The 20,362-nt window shown below is 42.6% G+C and overlaps 1 protein-coding gene across 13 annotated transcripts in view; it reads right to left on the bottom strand.

The window, feature by feature from the left end:
• The window catches only part of celf5a (cugbp, Elav-like family member 5a), a 227,054-nt gene that overhangs the window by 18,010 nt on the left and 188,682 nt on the right, over positions 1-20,362 (bottom strand). For 5 of the 13 annotated variants that reach the window (XM_033621734.2, XM_033621739.2, XM_033621738.2 and 2 more), the window contains exons 6-7: positions 10,091-10,237; positions 1,928-2,072 (exon numbers count right to left, since the gene is read on the bottom strand). In XM_033621734.2, coding sequence (XP_033477625.1) covers positions 1,928-2,072; positions 10,091-10,237 — 292 coding nt within the window. Of the gene's footprint in view, positions 1-1,906; positions 2,073-10,090; positions 10,238-20,362 lie in introns of all 13 variants that reach the window. The other 8 variants (XM_033621727.2, XM_078168653.1, XM_033621729.2 and 5 more) reach the window with 2 other exon arrangements.

Here is a 20,362-nt window from a genome sequence, read left to right on the forward strand (position 1 = left end):
AAGCATGTCCAAAAGCAGATAAATGGTGCCACTTCACACATCAGATTCACAGACTTACAGGCACTCGCTTCTCTTCCTTTCCTCCTGTCTCTGTATGACAAGCACAAACATATTTTTTCTTTGCCTGAGCCAAGTTTTTAGCTCCTGGCACTGCCAATTGATACAAAATTGCCTTAAATTTCCCTATACAGAGGTAGTTTTGTTTAGCTTTTACAGAATATCTAACAAAATTCAACAATGTTTCTTTGAGAGGAAGGCACTGATTTGGCTTTTTGAGAGGCTTCGGTTCAAACGAGACACAAAAACAGCACAAACAATACAATCAGACTGGAGGACAAAGCCTGCAATATACACACACACACACACACACACACACACACACACACACAAAGAGACTGAGTTCCTTGCAATGCGGTTGCACAATCTTTCATCAGCACTATTGTGTTGCAAAATATAGGTATGCATGCAGAACACAAAGATCTGAATTGCCATACTGTCAGTGCTTTACCCATCAAAATAAGAGGCTTCTCAGCAAGACTGAGCTCCACTTTTAATCACTGTCTCTGATTGATTATGCCCGCCCAAAAGTGCACACTTTGCACTGAAAACATCACCGTGAAAATTTGACAAATGAACCCCCTCTCTAAATATATTGCCCGATGTTGGAAATTATTGCAGATGCACTGTACACACGCTCCATCATCTCGCTTTATGTTCTTGCGTTCATTTGGCTTGAGGTGGACACATGCATGATTAAAAGGTTAATAAGGGTCCTGTCGCATTGATTCCCGCACCTGGTCTGCTGTCTGTCTTGTTTATTTTAATTCAACTGACAGTTGTGAAGTAAGTAAAGCAGAACCAAACAGGATTTGTACAATAAAACTGTCCTCTCTTTGTGTGCGCGGATGAAGAAGTGAACAGAATACCAACTTGAGAGAATATTTTTCTTCCCCACAGGAACCACAGTGCAGAGAGAATTTGATATAGTGCAGCAAGTTTGTAGTACGGATCCCTATGATGGCTATAAAGAAAATCTAAAATAGGCCTTGTTGCACTGATGGCAGTTCCCTCTCTTGCACTGATTGGTTTAAAGTTACCAAAGTCATCACCTTAAAAACTCAATACTGCAGTGTTGACAAAGTAGGTGAGCGGAGCACAACAAAGACTTGGATACTGTATTATTTATTTCGGCTCATGCTTTTGTTGAGTGGAGAATCTTGAAGTTTCCTCTGTCTCAAGGAAAATGAAGCACTGCTGAATAAGCAAATGTTATGCAGTGGGTAGGTATTTCAAAGTCCTTCCTTTTCCTCTGTAATGTATCTGCATAGGAGGTGTTTGTTATGGAAAACAAAACCAACTGCATGCAGATCATGCACAAGTGCTTCAAAGCACAAGGTCAAAATACTACGGGGAAATTAGCGCCTTATCTGTAAACTTACTTATTGATATTCCTTATTCTGCCGCGACGATCCCCAAATATTTTCTGCATTCACAAACAGCATAAACATGCAAATTCAATTGACTGCACTTTTTCATCTTGGTCGCTCTTTCTCTCCAGTGGAATCATTTTTGAATAGCAGTAACCAGGCGCCCTTCCTTTTGGCCTTGCTGCAGCTCTATCTTTTTTTTCTATTCTCACACTGCACACACACACACACACACACACACACACACACACATATGCAAATATTCCCACAGACATGATCAGAAACACAAGTTGACCCGCAAGAACCTCGCTGGCTTGTACAGATACACACACCCACGCAAAACCTACACACACTAACAGTAAGACATTAACACAAGCACACAAGAGGCCCTGCTCGTAGCATCGCTGGCCCACCCTCAACCCACAAACACACACACATACACACCCACAAGAGGAAAGGGAATGAAACTAAGTGCTCACCCAGGGCTTGATGAAACTCACCCGACACCGGGGTCATGGGGGTGGGTGGGAGGCTGTTGATGTTGAGCGCCCCCATCTGGTGGATCTGTGTGGCGGGGAAAGCCACACTAGGCGTGAGGTAACCTCCGTGGCTTGCTGCCATGATGGCTGCCTGCTGCTGCATGAGCTAAAGAAGAGGGACACGGAGAGATGGGTGGAGGAAAGGAGGGCCGGATGGGGTGTGTGTGAGAGAGCAGGAGGGAGAACGGGGTGCGAGAGAGGTGAGGGGAGGACAGATGGTAATGAAAAATATAGTAAGTTGGGAAGGAGTCAGACAAAGACGGGAGAAAGGGGGGCGAGAGAGGAGAGAGAAACATAGCAAGGGTAGAACAGAGGGAGGGATGTATGTTGAGGTTGATGGATGGATAGTGCATGGGAAGTACAGAGAAAGTAGAGCGGAATAAAAGAAAGGGAAGAAAAAAGAAGCCTGTCAACCTATGTTTAGTGAATCTGTCTATCCTCCCAGCAGGAAGCCTGTCACCAGCTGCAGAAACGATTTAATAGCTGTCTGTTGGGCTCATACAAATCAAGGCATTGACATGTGGACATTATCTCTGTGCTCAGGGAACAGGCAAGTTTGCAGAAGAGTTGCGATGCTTTTTCCTTACAATTGTCAAACTTCACAACACTCTGTTTTGGCTGTATGGAAATGCCACAGACGTCTCATTTTCTCCTCTGTTTTTCCCTGGCCGCATCTCTACATTCTCTAATGTATTTGTAATGACTGCTGCTTGTAGCCTGACATTCAGCCAGAGTTTAAAATTAGCTTTGTTTTATAATTCAGTCAGAAACCACCAGGCCTGTCTCTGGGCTAGTTTTGCCAAATTTAGAAGGCGTTTTGCGAACGAAATACATTTGGGGTTGGTGCTTTATTAAATGACCAGTTTTTGCCACTGAAAAGTCATTTTGGAGACAAACATTTGCCAAACAACATTGTGGACTCTGCTACGTCTGCTCTGAGGTGTCACTGAATCCAGACCCTGAGTCATTGAAACAATATTTATGAAGCAGGCGTAGCAAGCAACTCAGATTCCAGACCGTGTTAGTAATACAGTATGTTAGTCAGAAAATTTAAATGGCAGTCGATTTTCACCCGTTGGACAATCCCACAAAGAGATAAAATCAATAGTCTTTCATTCACTCTGCATTTCTACTTAGCATGAAGTGAGAAGTGGGAGCTGAAACTATTTTCCATCAAATGCAGCCCACAGAGTGTTTATTCATGCTCGCATGCACCGCTGCCCTGCACTGCGCTCACACACACACACACACAAACACAAGCACACACACAACATGCATGAAGAGCGATAGAGACTATTTGAGTTTCCGCACTCAGCTTAAATTCTCCCTGTGCAAACCACGTGCTGAATGCCTAATTCAGAAGAAAATCCATCACTGTACAATGGCTTTTGCAGCTTGTGAACCAGTGGGTTTATCTAGGGAATCGGCAATCTTTTGCTGGCTATGTAGCTATGCAGACCTGTGTGGTATAGGAATACAAACACAGCTGGGCCAACCTTTTACCCCTGTCTCTGCATCCGTTTAATACTGCATAGCTGCTGTGTGTCAGGGGAGCTGCTGATGGCCGTGGCCTGAGAATGACTCGTATAAGCAGAAATCAAACTCTTCTGCCACTGGCACTAATGCTAATGACGATATTGTGAGACACTGAAGGTATAGAATGCCACTCTGCTTGTATTTGCATGGGGACCCTGCAACGGGAAAGCCAATTATTTTCCCTCAGTGCCCCTGTCAGGTAACCTGAAAGCTGCTGTCCCGCTGTAGAATGCCCAGCGCTGGCATCTCATCCATTAGCCACATGCCTTGCCACTGCTATCTATTAACGCCTTTTGTCATTTGCATAATTTCAACGTGACAAATGGGAATCATCCATTCCTTTCCAAATAAGATGAATTGAGCCTTTAAGGGGGCATAGCTGCAAAAGACGGCAAAGGAACAAGAAACTAAACAAAAGCAATGACACAGAAACAAACAAAGAGGTCTAGAGGATCTGGGGCTCCCTTGCTTTGGCAATGCTGTGACTGCCCCCCTATTAGGATGTGAACAGGGTTGGACTTCAGGATGAAGGGTCTGACTGGGCTGGCATTACAGAATAAATACACTGTCACACCACTCACAGTTTTTTTTTTTGTCTTTTCTCTGGCTCTGCTCGCTGCTTTCAGCCAGGACTGGGGACTTAGGGCTGACTCTAATAAGCTTGCAGCCTATTCGTTGTGGTCCTTGTGGCCTTATACAAGCTACAGGCCTGGATGGAGTAATAATGGAGTGGGAGTAAAGACTACCGTCTCCAGAATACTAGCCCTCGGTCCCAGTGCATGTTTTAGATAATGCAATCCTTAATGCCATCCGTCAGATTGTCATGGATAACAACTCTGGCGTTCATTGATGCTTCGTTCCAAATTAAAATGTAGCAAATTGGAAACCCAAGCATGTAATTACGTTGGAATGCAGTGGTTAATACAAACTGGCTCTGATAAAAAAAAAATAAAATAAAGAGCAAAAAGCAGAGTGGTTATGTTGACAGAGATATTCAAAGTCGTTCCATTTTACTTTTCATATGCTTTTTTTCCTTCTTTTTCGAAATTTCAAAGGCATTATATTCAAAAGCCATTCCCGTTTCTTTATTTATGCACTACCCAGCAGATAGCAAATGTCTGTGGTAGAGAATGAGCAGAACTGAGTCTTCATCATCACAGACACAACCTTTTCTGCTTCCACTTGAAAAGAAAGGAAGAGGGAAGAAAAGGCAGACAGAAACAAGGGGGACAAAAGAGAAGCGCGTGAGATGAAAGGGAGCAAAGAAAGTTGCCCGGGCTCCAGCAGCATTCATTTAGTGTCAGACATCTGCTTTTTTATTGCAACCTGATGGCATTACTCTCCCCTGGTGCCAGCAGGCAATCACCTCTTTATCACATGGCAATTATCTCTGTAGCGCTGCTCTGTGACTCGCTGACTCTCAGCACTGTCACATGTGACCCCTTATAGCCCAACCAGCCGGGGGGGGGGGGGGGGGGGACAAAGAGAGGCAAAGAGGGATAGAAAGAGAGAGGGTGAAAGAGGTTGAAAAAATGAGAGAGAGAGGGAGACAGTAGGTCAATGAGGTGAACTAAAAGACGGAAGACACAAGACTGAAGCTCAAGGGCCTCATTTGTTACCCCCACGCTGGCAGGCTGTATTTCCACAGAAAGATTTGAATAGGTTTTTTCCATCTGATGCACTTTGTTGAGTGTGTGGAGCTCGTCCTCACAAGTATAATACAGCTAAACCAGGTCACACACACATGCTCCTGTGTGTATGCATGCAGTCAGTTTACAGCACAACCAAATGATGCAGTAATCTGTTACCATCATTTCTCATGTGTGCCATGTTGCTGTTTGAATACAAGTCCCTCCAACAGGGGGAGATGTTTCCTAATGTGAGTTTACAGTCATCATCCTCCCTCTCATCCACCCACACATTGTCACTATTAGCGCCAAGTTAAACCATTTTCTCTCCTCTCATTTATCTATCTCACACTCAGTCCAATGCATCTTTTAGGGAGGCGAGAGGGGCACGGTGCTGGAGGCGCCTTTAAATCTAAAACTTCTCTCTTGTCCCCCGACACAGCATGTAGTCCTCCACCTAAAGAGACCAAGGGGAGCTAAAATGGCTGTCTTCACAGGGAGACATGATTTTAGAAGACAGGGGGAGAAAAGTGACTTGAATCAAATCTAATCGTGTACAAATACGATGTTTGTGTCTTGAAGGGGAAATACAAAAGGTAATAAAAGCTGGTTTTATTACTTGCATTCAGCGATTCATGGGAGGACTATTATCACTCACTACTAACGCTGGAATGAAACAAGGAATCTCACTCTCTTGCTCTCCTTCCGCTTGTGTTTTATGAAATCACCTTTTTGCAAATAGGATGTCTCCTGTCAGAGCACACCAGTGTCTGTGTCTATCGTGAAAATGGCACATTTCTCATTTTTGGCATATGTTGTCAGTGTTGTACCCCTCCAATTTGTGTTCAGAGCACCCTCCTTCTCCTGGTTTGACTAAAATCCAATTTACTGGCTGTCAGCTCAACTCTATAATCCTATCCACTGCTGTAGTGGAGAGGTAGCTCTTTGAATTTACCATTTACTGTACTCCCTGGTTATAGCTATATATACCATCTCTCCCCACGTCTGTATTCTATACTGTGCCACCTCCTCTTCTCTTGGCCAGTGTATATGGAGAGTGGGCGAACGTGTAGTGTGTCTTTGGAGATAAAGTCCTTTTTGTGTCACTGCAGGTTTTTCGTCTTGGGGGAATATGTGTAGTTTATCTTGCAGTAAAGAAACATTCGTCGTATCACTTCAGCACATTCCCGGTGGCTACGGAGGAATCAGGGCTGCACACCATGTACATGCAGCCAGCACCAATGACTATAATGTTATCATAACCGCTGCACAAGCAGGACACCCACACTAAAGATAACTAATATTTCCCTTTATTCCACATTATTGCGTACCTAGCAGTCCGAACCGGTATTTAGACTCATTAAATAAGTCTTTAGCAAGATATGAAAACAAGAGCCTCGCTGATAATCCATTACTGCCTCTTGTGCACTCATTACTTTATCAAAAGTTGGGCTGAGTTTATCTCCAAGGTTGCCTTGCCTCTGAGTTCCTCCACCAACTCACTTTATTTAGCTAAATTCATTATATGCAGGTGCATGGCACCCACAGTCTGTGTGATTCATAATACTAATACAAGGAGAATCTCACCTTCACTAACATCATTCATGCTGTATAATCTTTGTGTCGACAAACTACATACGTGCAATTTCTCCTTTAGATTTAATGGTAATTGATTCTCTCTAATGCTGAAGTATCCCCCGTGCCCTTGTTACTTTCACTCGGAACTCAATTTCCTAGCATCATCCTGCTCTTTGTCATATTATATATGTGTATGAGGAAGAGAGAGGGAGAGAGGAGAGCGAAAGAAAGAACATTTGCTGCGCAGTGCGTGTGAGTGTGTACACTCTTGTGTGCGCCTGTATGAGTCGACACGGGTCTCTGCCACAGTAAATAAGAGTCATGGCCAACCTGAGCAGGGCACAATGGTCTCCCCGCAGACCGCCACTGCCTCCACCACCCCTTAAACATTTGCATTTCTCCACATTTCCTGGGAAAGGGCTGCATTTCATGAATGGTAATGAAGGTGGGAGTTTTACTGGGGAGAGCACAAGAGATGGCCTCGCAATTACTCTGGGATGGTCAATTTGCACATTTCACACTGGGTCCCATGGCTGTGATGTGAAAATGAGGGAAATGGATAAGCCCCCAAGACCTGGCTAACGTCAACAATTAATCCTGGCATTTAGAAACAGCAAGAAATATAGAACTCTAACATCCAAATAAGTACAGGAAAAACTGAATTTGTGTTCCTCCTTCTCTGTAAATAAATACTCTGCTGATGTTTATGTGTATTTATGCAGTGTGTTTTGACAGAGGCCCAGGTTTTTATCTCAGCGCTGGATGGAAAGCTTTTCTTAAATTCATTTTAGCCTGCTTCAAGTAGGCTGTGCGTGTGTGCATGCGTGTGCACGTGAAAGCGTATGTGTGTGTGCTCTGCCTCAGCAGGAAAGAAGAAAGTTTGTGTGCAGATAAGTTGCCCATGGAATATTCTGAGTCAACTGTGGCCCCTGAAGCATCTCATGGGCCCAGAGGGAGGGACAGGGGGAGGGAGAGGGGAAGGGTAGAGAAGCAGTGTGATAGAGGGTAGAGGGGGCGCATGGTGAGAGGGGCTGCATAGGCTGTCTGAACTCATCAAAGAGCCAGGGGTCTGCTGTGTGTGTATGGTGCCATGCCCTGAGGGGGGGTACGGTGGGCGGGGGTGGGAGGGCAGAAGGAAGATGATGAAGGGGGTTGGAGGGTACGAGCTAACTAAATGTGTGTGTGCCTACGTGCTGTGGGTAGTGAAAGCCTGAAAGTAATGGCATAGCAGCTCCGCTTAAGGACGAAGTGGTGCTGATGGAAGTGATGATAGTTTGGCAAGCTAATTTTCACCTGCGACAACTTCTAGCAAGCAGGGATCAAAACACAGAGAAGAGCACAAACGCAAAGTATCTCTGTGTGCTGAAATTACGAGAAAAGTTAGAAACTACAGATTTCAGCTCCGGGTATCCTGGGTGAAAATACCTGATGTGTGTTTGGACCAAATAAAAGGCAAACTAAAGGTCAAATGTAAGAGTTAAATTGTGCGTCCCATGTGTGATGTGTTTTACCACTCCCTACCTCAGCAATACACTGAACGAGCCAAAGGGGATTACAGGTCAAATAAAAATGATATGTTCGGTACTAATTAGCAAACACGGGGCAGCATCAACTGCTGCAGTCACGATAAATTCAATATATTTGGTAAAAGCCACTATGAGTCAAATTTTTATGTTATCTTTCAAGTAACTCAGATTTTATGAGTTTTGTAACTACATTTTGTAGAAAAAGGAGACCATTGCGAAGGTTAGCAAAGCCAATGTATTGCTTTCAGTCCATTTATCTCACTCTCCCAAGGCTGGATCAATATAAGAGGGCTTTTCTACACATAATGGCTTTAAACATATTGGCTACATCAAATGTAGCTTCTAAGACTCTTTATATTGGTAAGGTTGGTGGAATTAAAGTTTAAAGATGCATGTATTTAAATCTGCAATAACAACCTGCTAGGCACTTGGGCACAGCAGAAACAAGGTGTAAACACTGACATAGCATTAGGGCCCCGACACACTGAGCCGTTGGTCAGTGTAAAGCCGCCATTGAGCGTCTGTCGCCCTGACTTTGGCATTGTGTCCAGCAACACTGGCACTAGTCAGCCCCTGTCTGCTTAATGGCCGATTGATTGTTGAATTGGTGTCGGAGATGGCGGAGCACGTCGTTGAGAGAAATTACTCTGATTGGCATTTCAGATCTGCACAAGACCAGAAACAAAAGTAAGGAAAGCAAACAAACGACTAAAGTCAAGAGGGAGTGAGATCCGAACAAATTTGTCATTTTAAGTAACATTATTTTTTTTGCCACTGATCTCTTAAGCAGAAATGTTTCGTAATTGCCTTTGGTACTGTTCACGGTAAATATCCATTGTTTTTTCAACACTGATTTGTGATGTTAATGTGCTAACAGGCTAACTTGCGTCTTGAAATCATCCTATTGGCCTTCTGCTTTCCCTTTGTGAATGACAAATGCAGAAAACAGCTGCCTGCTGCTATAGAGTTATTTCTTCTCATGCAGATGCAGGACGTAAATGCTAGTATGGCTGTAGTCTTTGCGATGTGTTCAAGTGGAATTTTTTTTTTGTCAAGATACAGGTGATGTGAGGTGATGTAATAGTTGGCCTTCATTGGCACTAGTTCTTTGATGTCGGTTTAGTGTGTCCGGGCGTTTTAGTCAATATGGCAAAATAGTTAGCACATGTATCTCCTGGATATATAGCAGCATACGGAGTCATTTAGAGAGTTTTTGGCTACGCACGAAGCCCAAAATTTGCTTGTGTTTGATCTCCACCAACTGTGTTATCTATCTCTTTAGGTGCTAAATGCTCCACTGTGTTCACCAGCTAGCTGTGAACATTGTGTGTCTGCAATTTGGTATTGGATAGGCAGTGTACAATATGTTTTTAGAGGTATTATTGACAAAAAGGACTGCCGACTACAACTGTAATCAACGCTGAAAGCACTGAGAGTGAACCAAAACAGTGAAAGCCATAAAACCAAAATACTTAGCTGAAAGACGATGAACGCTCCGTAGAGCTGAGGGGACCTGCAAAGTCTGGTGATAATTCTCTGTGAGATTTGACCCTTAGGAGCGACACCTTCCACATACACTCCGTCATTTAATCCATAATTAAAAAATAATTGTTCGATCAAACTTAAGCTTACAGAACTTTATAGAACAAGGTGAGTTAGCAGCATCCCAACATCTGGACAGTTTCAGATTCAGTGAGTAAAAATGTAAGAAACCATTCCAATCACCTGTGTTGCAGTTTCATTCCCATATGTGTCTGCTGCATAGTATATGTAATCAGCCGGTAAACCATGTTGGAATTTAATATGTTTCCATTTGGGTTCTCCTGTGTGTGCTACATATGTCTTATCCAACTCACCGCATGTGCGTAAGAGCTGTAGGTGCTGAAGGGAAGGGCGATGGCTGGGTTGAAGATGCCAAACTGCCCAACCATCTGCTGCATACGTCTGATGGTGCGCTCCTTGTCTGTGTCGGCAAACTTGACCACCAAGCTGGAGGAAGCACCCTGAGGGGGTAGAGAGAGAACAGAAAATCAGAGGAGAAAACAGTGCGGACACTTAACCCTGATTTACTTCGAGCACCTTAACGCCAACACTCGTGCAGTCAGTCAACAGCAGGATCACAGTCTTACAGCATCTCATCCTCAATCCCCAAAAGGCTTTGAGCCACTTCAGGAATCATTTGCATATGTGCCTGTTAGGATTTACCATGTATTTAGAGGCAGCCACTAACAAAAGGCTTAAAAAGTCCGATACAAGAGCATGAAGAATGCTATTGGTTATTATTTCTGATTTCTTAGTATGCTGTGTTCATTAGCAACAACAACCGGTGTTAACATCAATATCCAGTGAGCTCCTCTAATTGCATGTCAGAGTTTTTTTTGGCATTCTAGATGCAACATCATTGCACATTTGTATTATTGCAGAGAATCGTGCCTCCATATTTTGTGGCTTGCATACATAAACATGAACCTAACAGAGATATGTGAGGAATAAAAATATTCTATTTGAGTGAACAGCTCTGTAGGCAGATGTGCAGACAGAAACCTTCCGTTCTTTCAATCAGTGTTTAACATGTACAAAGTCACTCGGGGCAGAGCAGCCTCGCCGTGCATGACATAAATACTTTATATTTTCCCCCGGCTTTCCTCCTCTGGTACAGTACATATATGTAACCTTGGTGTTCCCTCCCGCAGATAAGGTTAAAAGATCTGCAATGTACAATGATTTGAAATAAGAGCTACAATTGGCAGTGGTTGCTATTGACCTTGGTGAGAGTGTTCTTCAAAGAAAATGTTGCTTTTTAGGACGATTTCTCTCATTCCGCCTTCCCTTTAGCGTCCTTGTTACTTTCTGTGGCTGCGGCTATCCATCCCCTTATCAACACTATTACCTCTTTCTGCAGCCCAATAATGAAACAGCAGGTGTGTCTGCCACACACCCTTCATTAAGAATCTTCAAATGATTTAGCACTACAGTTGACCTTTTGTGTGCTCCGCCTCTCCTCCCCTCTGTGCCCCCAAACTGGCCAATCGATCCACATAAAAGGCCGAAATATTACTCTGATCTGACAGCGTAGAAAGGTTGTGTGTCAGTCACGATAAGAGGCTCCCTGAAATTGATGCAAGATTGTCAATAACAGTGGTGACTGGTGAAGTGCCTGGATTGAAGGTTGGGGGTTGGGGCTTTTAAAGGGCCAAGGGGGTATTTTCTTGGTTTGCTAGCACTGACTGTTGGACTGTGGGCGAGCAGTTACAAATGGCTGTTATGCTAGCCATGTTACAATTACATATTTCATTATTAAGTTGTTATTTTCCCTTGTTTGCATATTCCTGTGGCCGAGGTCTCAGGAGTTCTACTAATAAAGACATCTACAGAGATGCTCAAAGACAGGCACTGGACCTTTCGACTGTAGCATATAGATTTTATCCCCTCCCTTTCTCTTTTTTTCCTACTTTTCTCAATATTCCCCCTGGCCCTCTCCTCCTGGCTTGCCTGCTGGTTAAATCACAGGTTTGAAGGATTGTAGGTGAGAGGCCAGTTGGTTAGTTGGCTGCCTGACTAAATGGCTGATTGTCTAGTTAGTTGAGTGATTGACTAACTGGTAGGCTAGTTGGCTAGATGGTTGGCTAACTGGTTGACAGACTAACTGTCAGACTGTCAAGCCGGCTGACATCTGTACTCCCGTCAGCTGAGTGACTAATTGTTTTGCTTCTTGCTGTGAGTGCCATCCTGTCGCAGTGGAACAACACTGTTCCTGGTCACGACAGCCGTGTATGATTCTACAATAAACAGGGTAGAAACAAGAGACAGAACAACATAATCTGTAAGAGATTTTCTGTTTCTCAATCTCTTAAAGCAACATCTCATATATTAAAGGGAAAGTTCAACCCAAAAATACATATGTAGTGCTGTTTATCATCTAGATTGTTTTGGTGTGAGTTGCCCAAGCAGTTACCTCTGGGGCAGAAAAACACAGCCAAGGTGAAAGTGCCAAAAACTGCAGTTCTTTGAATGGCCACTTGAGGCTGGCTCCCCATAGACCCCAATGTTAAAATACCCAACTTAACAGCAGAAATAGACACGTTTACACAAGGTTCCTACGGCTTTAAGTAAGTAAAATTTAAGACTTTTTAATTTTTAATGCCACACAGAATGAAATTTAAGACCAATTTTGCAGCAACCAAAATTGTTCGTTTTCAGCCATGTTGCAAAATCTTGAATTCATTGAATTTGCAGTTCCTAGTGTTGGTCAGGGAACAGTGACAACTAGCTCACAGAGACTGCTCTGAGCATCCCAGCCAAAAACAAAATATGAATGTTGCTGATTCCCCTATTCTGATCTGTGTAACATTTACGTGAGAGAATATTCAAAAATATATATATTTAAAATAACATGTTACCAATTATTTTGATTGATAATCCATCAATTAATCGAGTGATTAGATAACGAACACTTCTGCATATTACAGAGTAATGGTAAACATAAAAAAAGAAAATAAGTCAGGTCTCTAAACAACGTATTGCTGTCCTTAAAAAACCTCAAAAGAATTCACACATTTTTATTGCTTAAACTGCCTACAAGTTTGCTACAAGCTTTTTGGGATATCTTATACATCACTGTGTGTGTGTGTGTGTGTGTGTGTGTGTGTGTTTGAGAGAGAGTGAGAGAGTGAGAGAGTGAGAGAGAGAGAGAGAGAGAGAGAGAGAGAGAGATCATAATAATAATAATACCATGAAAGGAGCTCAGGCTTTCACAAATTGACTGCAGCATCTTATTTTCTGTAGTAATGTTCCTTACTTAGGTCAGTTTTGCTCAAGAAAAAAGGCACAGTAAAAAAAAAATACATAACCAGCGACCATATTGATTTACAGTCTTAAGACGGAAACCTAACTGATTTTCAAACGGCTTTGTGTCACAAGTGTGGGCAGTGTGTGCACATAAACAGTGTTTGGCTTTCCTCCATGCTGCCCCGGAGCTGCTCATTCACCAGTGGGGGTCCCCGGGTTTCCCGTCACCTGGTGCTTTTGCCAGTGGATGAACAAGGAGCTCAAGGCGCTGGCAGCCTGGAGGAAGGTTTATGTAAATACTAACGTTAATGTTACCTTGTGTCGGGTCTGCACCATGGACTGGATGTGTTCAGTTGAGATGCTGAAGTATTGATGTTGTGCTATTGTGGTACGCTAGTTCAGTTTTACAATAGACACACTATACAGAGTTTTTGTTTTGTTACAGCTTGAAATTATCTCAGACTTTTGTCATTTTCTCTGGTCCATCTCTTCTCTTTGCCTCTCCCTTTTTTGTCTCTGTCATTTTGCAATTTGCACTATCAAATCACGTCTTCTATACTGAGCAAGAATGTTTTAGCTATCTTCTTTTAGTCACCTGTCCAGAATGTTAGCACACTGTGCCACAGCAATAATCATCCATGTAAAACACAGTACAGTGAAGCTTTGATGCAGATAATTTGCATTAACCATTTTCAGTTTCACCCCTAAATGCAATTTTAAAACAAAAAACAATTTAAATCCCATGTCTCAGCATTTTTGAGACTTGTGAAAGATTGATTTAAGACATTAATACTAAATAAGGTCTTGTTTATAGATTAATAAATTCACTGCCTTTTAATACTTTTGAAGGATCCGTGGGAGCCCTGTTACAGCCTAGTACAAAAACGGTTTTGGTCTTCATAGCTAATGGCCCCCTCATGACAACTTTACAGGGGGTGAATTTTTATTTTTATTTCACCCGTTTACATTTTATTAAGGCCTAAAGTCAAGCCTTAGTAGCAGGTTGTCTGCGAGGCCTCACCTCAGCTTCTCAGTCAGATCTACCCCTCGCTCCGTCCAAACAAGGTCACTTCTGGCTCCAAAAAAAACTAAGATGGCAACGGCCAAAATGTCGAAGTCAAGGCTTCAAAACAGGAGTCCACAAACCAACTGGTGAACTGACGGTAGCTATGTCCATTATTTTCTAGAGTCTATGGAGATGCCGGGCATTGGAGATATTGGCTATAGAGATGTCTGCCTTCTCTGTGATATAATGGAACTAGATAGCTTGTGGTGCTGGCTGGTGGACCCAACAGCAATGTCTCTTTCAAGAAATCATGACCAAGCTACCAAAGATAATCCATAGACCTTGTTGTGAGCACTTTCATGTAGGAACAATTTTCTTTCCACCAAACTACACCAACCAACCTACTGCTAGCTCTCCTTGCACCACTGATTTCTGGAAAGAGACAACGCTGTTGAGTTTTTCAAATGTTTATATATTTTATTTTTTTACATGCTTTAAGCACCACAAGACAAGTGCCATCTAGTTCCATTATATTCTAGAGAAGGCAGACATCTCTACAGCTGATATCTCCACCATTCAGCAACTCACACCAAAACGATCTAGACTGATAAACAGCGCTGCAGATAAGAGGACAAATATCTGTTTTTGACTTTGGGGTGAACTGTCCCTTTAAGACAACTCTCAGTCACTTCAAGGTTAACTCTGGCACAGTTACGGGTTCAGGGTTTGTCTGTTGTGTCTGTCCAGCTTTTTACTATCTGCATCATTAACTTTATTATGAGGTATAACTTTGGGAGAGTCCAGGACAGGGCAGTGCAGGACCAGAATACAGAAGAGATGAGCTAGTACATATTGAATGTTTAAACGGTGGGGGGAAAAAAAGCTATTAAAGGCCTACCCTCTTCAGTAATGAGAGCTGCGTGTTCCTGCTCTGCTTCTCTAACTTTTGGGGAAGGCTGAGTTTTACAATCTGAGAGTATTAAGTTAGAACACTTCTTTTCTAACTGCAATTAAACTGGAGTATGCCTGCTTAAATGATAGGTACATGGTTTATTGTAAACTGACATGTGTTTGTTTAAGAGCCTTGTGCCTTTCTCTTTCATACTCATGCATGTATGTCCCACTCTCTGCAAAGCTTTTTTCCAAGGAGGTCTATACACTGACTTTGCCATCCCACTGGTTCTCCTTAGGACACCTGAATCGTATGGCTTATCGGCTAAGCATCCAATGCCAAATTTGTTTATCTCCCAGGTTTTCCCAGTTAGGCCTGTCAGGATATCAGTGAGTAGAATCTCCATCGCTATAAAGAGAGCAGGATGAAGTGTGAAGTAAAAGTCTCATTAAATTTTTAAGCTGCCAAGTGTGAGCAGAATCCCCCTGCCAGGCGGCTCCCAGCTGCCTAGAGAGCCACTGAAGGAAGGGGAGTTAAACAGGGAGGATAAAAAAAGGCACTATAGAGATCCAGAACCAAAGGGAGTCTGCTTCTATACAGTTCCTTCTCATTGCCAAGAATGCTTGGTGTCCGTATAAGCTGCACGCCCAGCTATAGATCCAATACTTCTTTAACTTTAAACATAAGCCAGCTCGCATTAGAAGGAAGACGGATCCTGTGTCCTGTATTGGTATATACATTAGCTGTGTTGGTTTCACATGGTGACGGCATTAAAGTTGTCCAAGTCTGCATGGGTTAGTCTAACTAAGATTCAGTCTGTTCAAGTGCTAGCACAAAAATAAAAAATAAGATAAACATGATTTCAACATCCTCACAAAAGACACTTTGTCATGAACGCCTGCAAAATGAAAACAGCCTCTTTTAATTAGAATATACTGCCACTAAAGCTGCCTGTTTCTCCACAACATATGGCATCATATTCCAGCCACACTGCTTTCCATAGATTAAAATACAATTTCATATTCAAGGAGTTATGACTTATTATTAAATATTAATTTAACCAGAGTGGCTCCCTCAGGAACATGAGGGCAAAGCATGTGACGCTCATCTGGACGCCATTTGACATGTTTGTTTTGACAATAGTGTGGGTTTCACATATCTTTATATTTAATAACAGCCTAGTTGCCAGAGGAAAATATTGGCATTGCAAATCACAAATACATTACATTTGTATGTTTCATACATATCATATATCTACATTTCTAGATGACATAGTATATGAGCTGACTTTGTCATCGGGAGGGGGAGAGGATGGTGGATGGCGTGACACCTAACCAAGATGCCTGCCAAGCTGCAGACCAATGCTCTAGACCAACAAACAACAAAACAGACTGTCTTTTGGCGAGTCATCACTGTGCTCTGAGCTGCTTTTTAGCCACCGAACATGGTGTTTTTTAGCCACCTGTCTCTGTTTTTCTAGCAGTTTTTTAGCCATCAAACATGGGTATTCTTAAACCCTTTGTGGTTGATTTTCCAGAGATTTTTAGCCACCAAATGTGGTTGTTTTTTACCGAGACATTCTTGCATTGCCTACTGGGATAAAACCACGAAAAGCAGTTCAGACCAAAGATTAGCGACGAGACAAGTTGAAACAGGCAGCCATTTGCAATATGCCGTTCTGCACATTCTAAAAACCTGCCAGTTCACACCAATGCAATTAGACGAGATGGTGTATCATCTCTATGCAACAATTCTCTGTATTTCCATTCTGATTTTCAGCTTTTCAGGCTTATTTTGTGGCTGACTATAATTTGTAGCTTCTTGAAATATGAATGAGGATAGTGATAGTGAGATACTGGCTACAGATGCATTTGTAGTGGTGATAAAACAGCAAAACAATATTTTAAAAAAATGAGTATCAGATGGACTATAATCATAATAAATGCACAACAATAATATACATTACCAGTACTGATTAATCAGTCAATGAGAATGTGTGTGTGGGGGGGTCATAAGCACATACAGCCAGCAGCAGCAGCAGCAGCAACCCACCATCCCACATCGACACAACCTGAGGATAAAAACGAAACAGAAAAAAACAGGGCTCGGCAGGAACGGAGTACCAGCAAGCGAACACGTTGTCTGTGGTCATTTTGACTTGACCGGTGGACTTCACCACAAGCTGCCTGGCTGTTAAAACAGGTGATGTGCTTTATGTTATAAAACCAGCCACAGGTGATTTGACCAACTGAGTTGCAGGTGAGACCATCAGCCGGCTTGAGTCGATCTCAGACTGGCTGGTTCACACTGCTGCAGCTTTTCTCTGCAACGTTCTAAAACGGTTTAATCTTGCCGCAATATCTTTGGTCTGAACTGGGCTTAAGCCAACACACAATCTTGTTTTTTGTGCCTAAACCTTCAAACACATTAACCACAGTGTTGTTTAAAAACAAAGAAACCTTAAGCAGGAACATATGCCACATAATAACCTACAAATGTAATGTATCCTTGGTTTTGCAGAAACGTACATTTTTCCTGGCAATTGGGTTGATAACAAATTTCCCTCCGTCACATTCAGAATTATGAGTTATCCATTGTTCCCCCCCGGGTGCTATAGTGATGCTCCATATACAGTTAAGAACTGCACTATATATCTTATAATTTATGCCCTTTTCACGATACCATTCCACGCTTATTGTACTGATAAGGCATTACCACCCACAGAATCATAAATACACATCCTCTTTGAGCTTGGCTAGTAAAATAATGGATGACTGTAATCTATTAGGTTATTAGAATGTAAATTGGCTGCGTAGAAATACTTGTGGGGGAGATGACAGATCTTAAACAATAAACATTAACTTAAAAATATAAAGGCAGAACGTTGTTTAATGAGTAGCAGCGCAAAGATCTATCATCCCTGTGAAACACTGACATTAAAACTCTGCATCTCATTGAATACACAATGAGATCATTACTGTTTTCTGACTTAAACCAGCATTTATATGCTGTAGTATCTGCTGCTTTTTTGCCTTTCCATCTTTCATTTTATCAATATTTGAGACAGTGATATATTGATCTGTGCATTAAAACAATGTGTCATATTAAGTATTAAATCCTGGCACTTGCATGTGTGCATTCTCCGTCTGAAGTAATAGAGAAGATCACATTTGGATGCTTTTTCTTTTACTGTCTTTGCTCTTCACTCTCAGTCATTCAGCTCCCTCTTCTATGCAAACTTTACCTCATTTGCTTTCCTTTGTTCTGCTCTTATCCTTCCATCATCCTGCTCCAGTGTTTCTGTGTCAGGCCCTGTGTCAGCTGAAACCGCCTCAAACCCAGGCTGAGCTGACGCGGACACGGAGTGAAAAAATCAGCACGGCTCTACGGACCTGACCTGCACCCCCCCTCGTCTCAGTGTAATTCTGTCCCGGGACTTACTTCCTACACGGCCCTGCTGAATCCCGGCAATTTGCTTTACAGCTCTAGCGTTTAAATGTTTAATTGAGCCACTCATATCCTGAACTGTGGCAGCATTTGTGTGTGCGTGTGTGGGGAATCTGAACAAGGCTGAGGGACGGTGCTGGTGTGTATGAGAAGTGGAGGTATGCAGGTTTGAAATATGACGGGTTAGAGTGTGATGGAGATCCAGCCAAGGTCTTATATGTGACCTGCAGATGCACTTCTATAATTCATACACTTACACTATCTTGCTATCATCCGTCAGAGAGTGACACTAAGTCGTAGTTAGATATTGACAGATAATTTTTCATTTGGAGGAGTACACGGAAGTATATGTGCTCCCACAGATGTGTGCATGCGTAAAGTATATTTTTGCATTCACTGACCGTCATTTATTTACACACATAATACTCTCCACATATGTGCACACACTTCATGTGGATTTTTTCTTTCCATCCCGACTCACACATACAATACATACAAAATGCCCACTCCCCCTCTACATGAATAACACAAATGTATTCAGCTCAAGTCCTCCGAGCTGGAAAATAAGATCAGTCAGGGAGCCTTTGACCCTCGCCTGTGGCTGTACGAGCATGTGACAGTGAAACAGAGAGTGGAGCAATATAAAAAGAACGTGTGTGTGTGTGTGTGTGTGTGTGTGTGTGTGTGTGCTCATGCAAATGTGCTAGCCACAAAGTGCTTCTGTTTGTACATGTTTATGTATGCACACACATGCATCTGTGTGTGTGTGAGTGTGCGTGCGCACTCATAAACTCTAAGAAGCCAGTGTTCGTGCTTTGGGGGATTGGCAGTAGATCTGTCAAACTGCCGTACTTAGTCATAGCGTTAATATTCAGTGCACTTCAACACCTCTACTAGCGAAGCGATGCTATTGGCTGGGCTTTATTCATGGTCATCTCTCTGAGTCTGCTCCACAGCCACAGCCTTGGTGTGGCAGTAAATACACACATACTCACAGAGATCAGAATGATATGCCTCCGAGCTTATCAGTTCCTTTTATTGATGCCGGCATGTTTTTGTGACAGTTGCGCATTGCAAAACAATAACATCAAACTGGCGTCTATGCTGCAGGAAACTTGGCAACAAGAGGGAGACATGGCAGAGAGGAAGAAACGGTCCAAATGTGGCTTCATTTCATGAGGGAAGATGAGAACAGTGGTGCTTGTAATGTCAGTAAAATGATCATTTCAAGTCAGGGTGGAAACACCAGCAGTATGCTGAAACATCTCGCTATGCAACATAGGCTTAAATTCTAGGAATGCCATGTGTTTGACACTCTACACACGAGTGCGACTGCTTCCCAAACGAGCGGCACGTCTGTTACTGAGGGTAAATATCCTATATTATAATGACATGAGCACCATGCTGTGTCACATGCATGCCTGTTTTCTACTCTGTTTCTACACTGTGTTCAGACTCACAGATAATAAAACAGTTGTCCTGTGTCGGCCTACTTTTTCCCACACAGAAAATTTATCACAAATCAATAGGGCAGTGGTTCCCAACTGGTGGGTCGTGGTCCAAAAGTGGGTTGTGGGTCCATTCTGAATGGACCACAAGTAACTCGCAAACATGTCAAGTTTGTAAAGAACACATTTTATTTTTACGTACAGTGAAGAGTCTTTCAATAAAAAAACGTCACATTTAAGGATCTGAGGGGTGATCGGGTGAACTTGTTCTGGACACGTGTTCTGGGCTAACAATAAACCAATGTTCAGTGCGCTTTATCTCTTTGGATTTGACGATCCATTTATTCTCAATACAATATGTACATGCTCACCATAACACAGAAAGGCGACAGCATTGTCCATACCTAATACTTCATGCTTTTCAACCTGCTTCCAGTTCACCCGCTCACCTCTCAGAGCCTTAAATGTAATGTTTTTTATTTAAAGACTCTACATTTAAGTCAAAAAACTGTTTGCTTACCCCTTTACTGCTCATCACCTGCCCCTA

This window comes from Epinephelus lanceolatus, chromosome 6 (assembly GCF_041903045.1).
Source record: "Epinephelus lanceolatus isolate andai-2023 chromosome 6, ASM4190304v1, whole genome shotgun sequence".
In the NCBI taxonomy this organism is placed as follows: Eukaryota; Metazoa; Chordata; class Actinopteri; order Perciformes; family Serranidae; genus Epinephelus; species Epinephelus lanceolatus.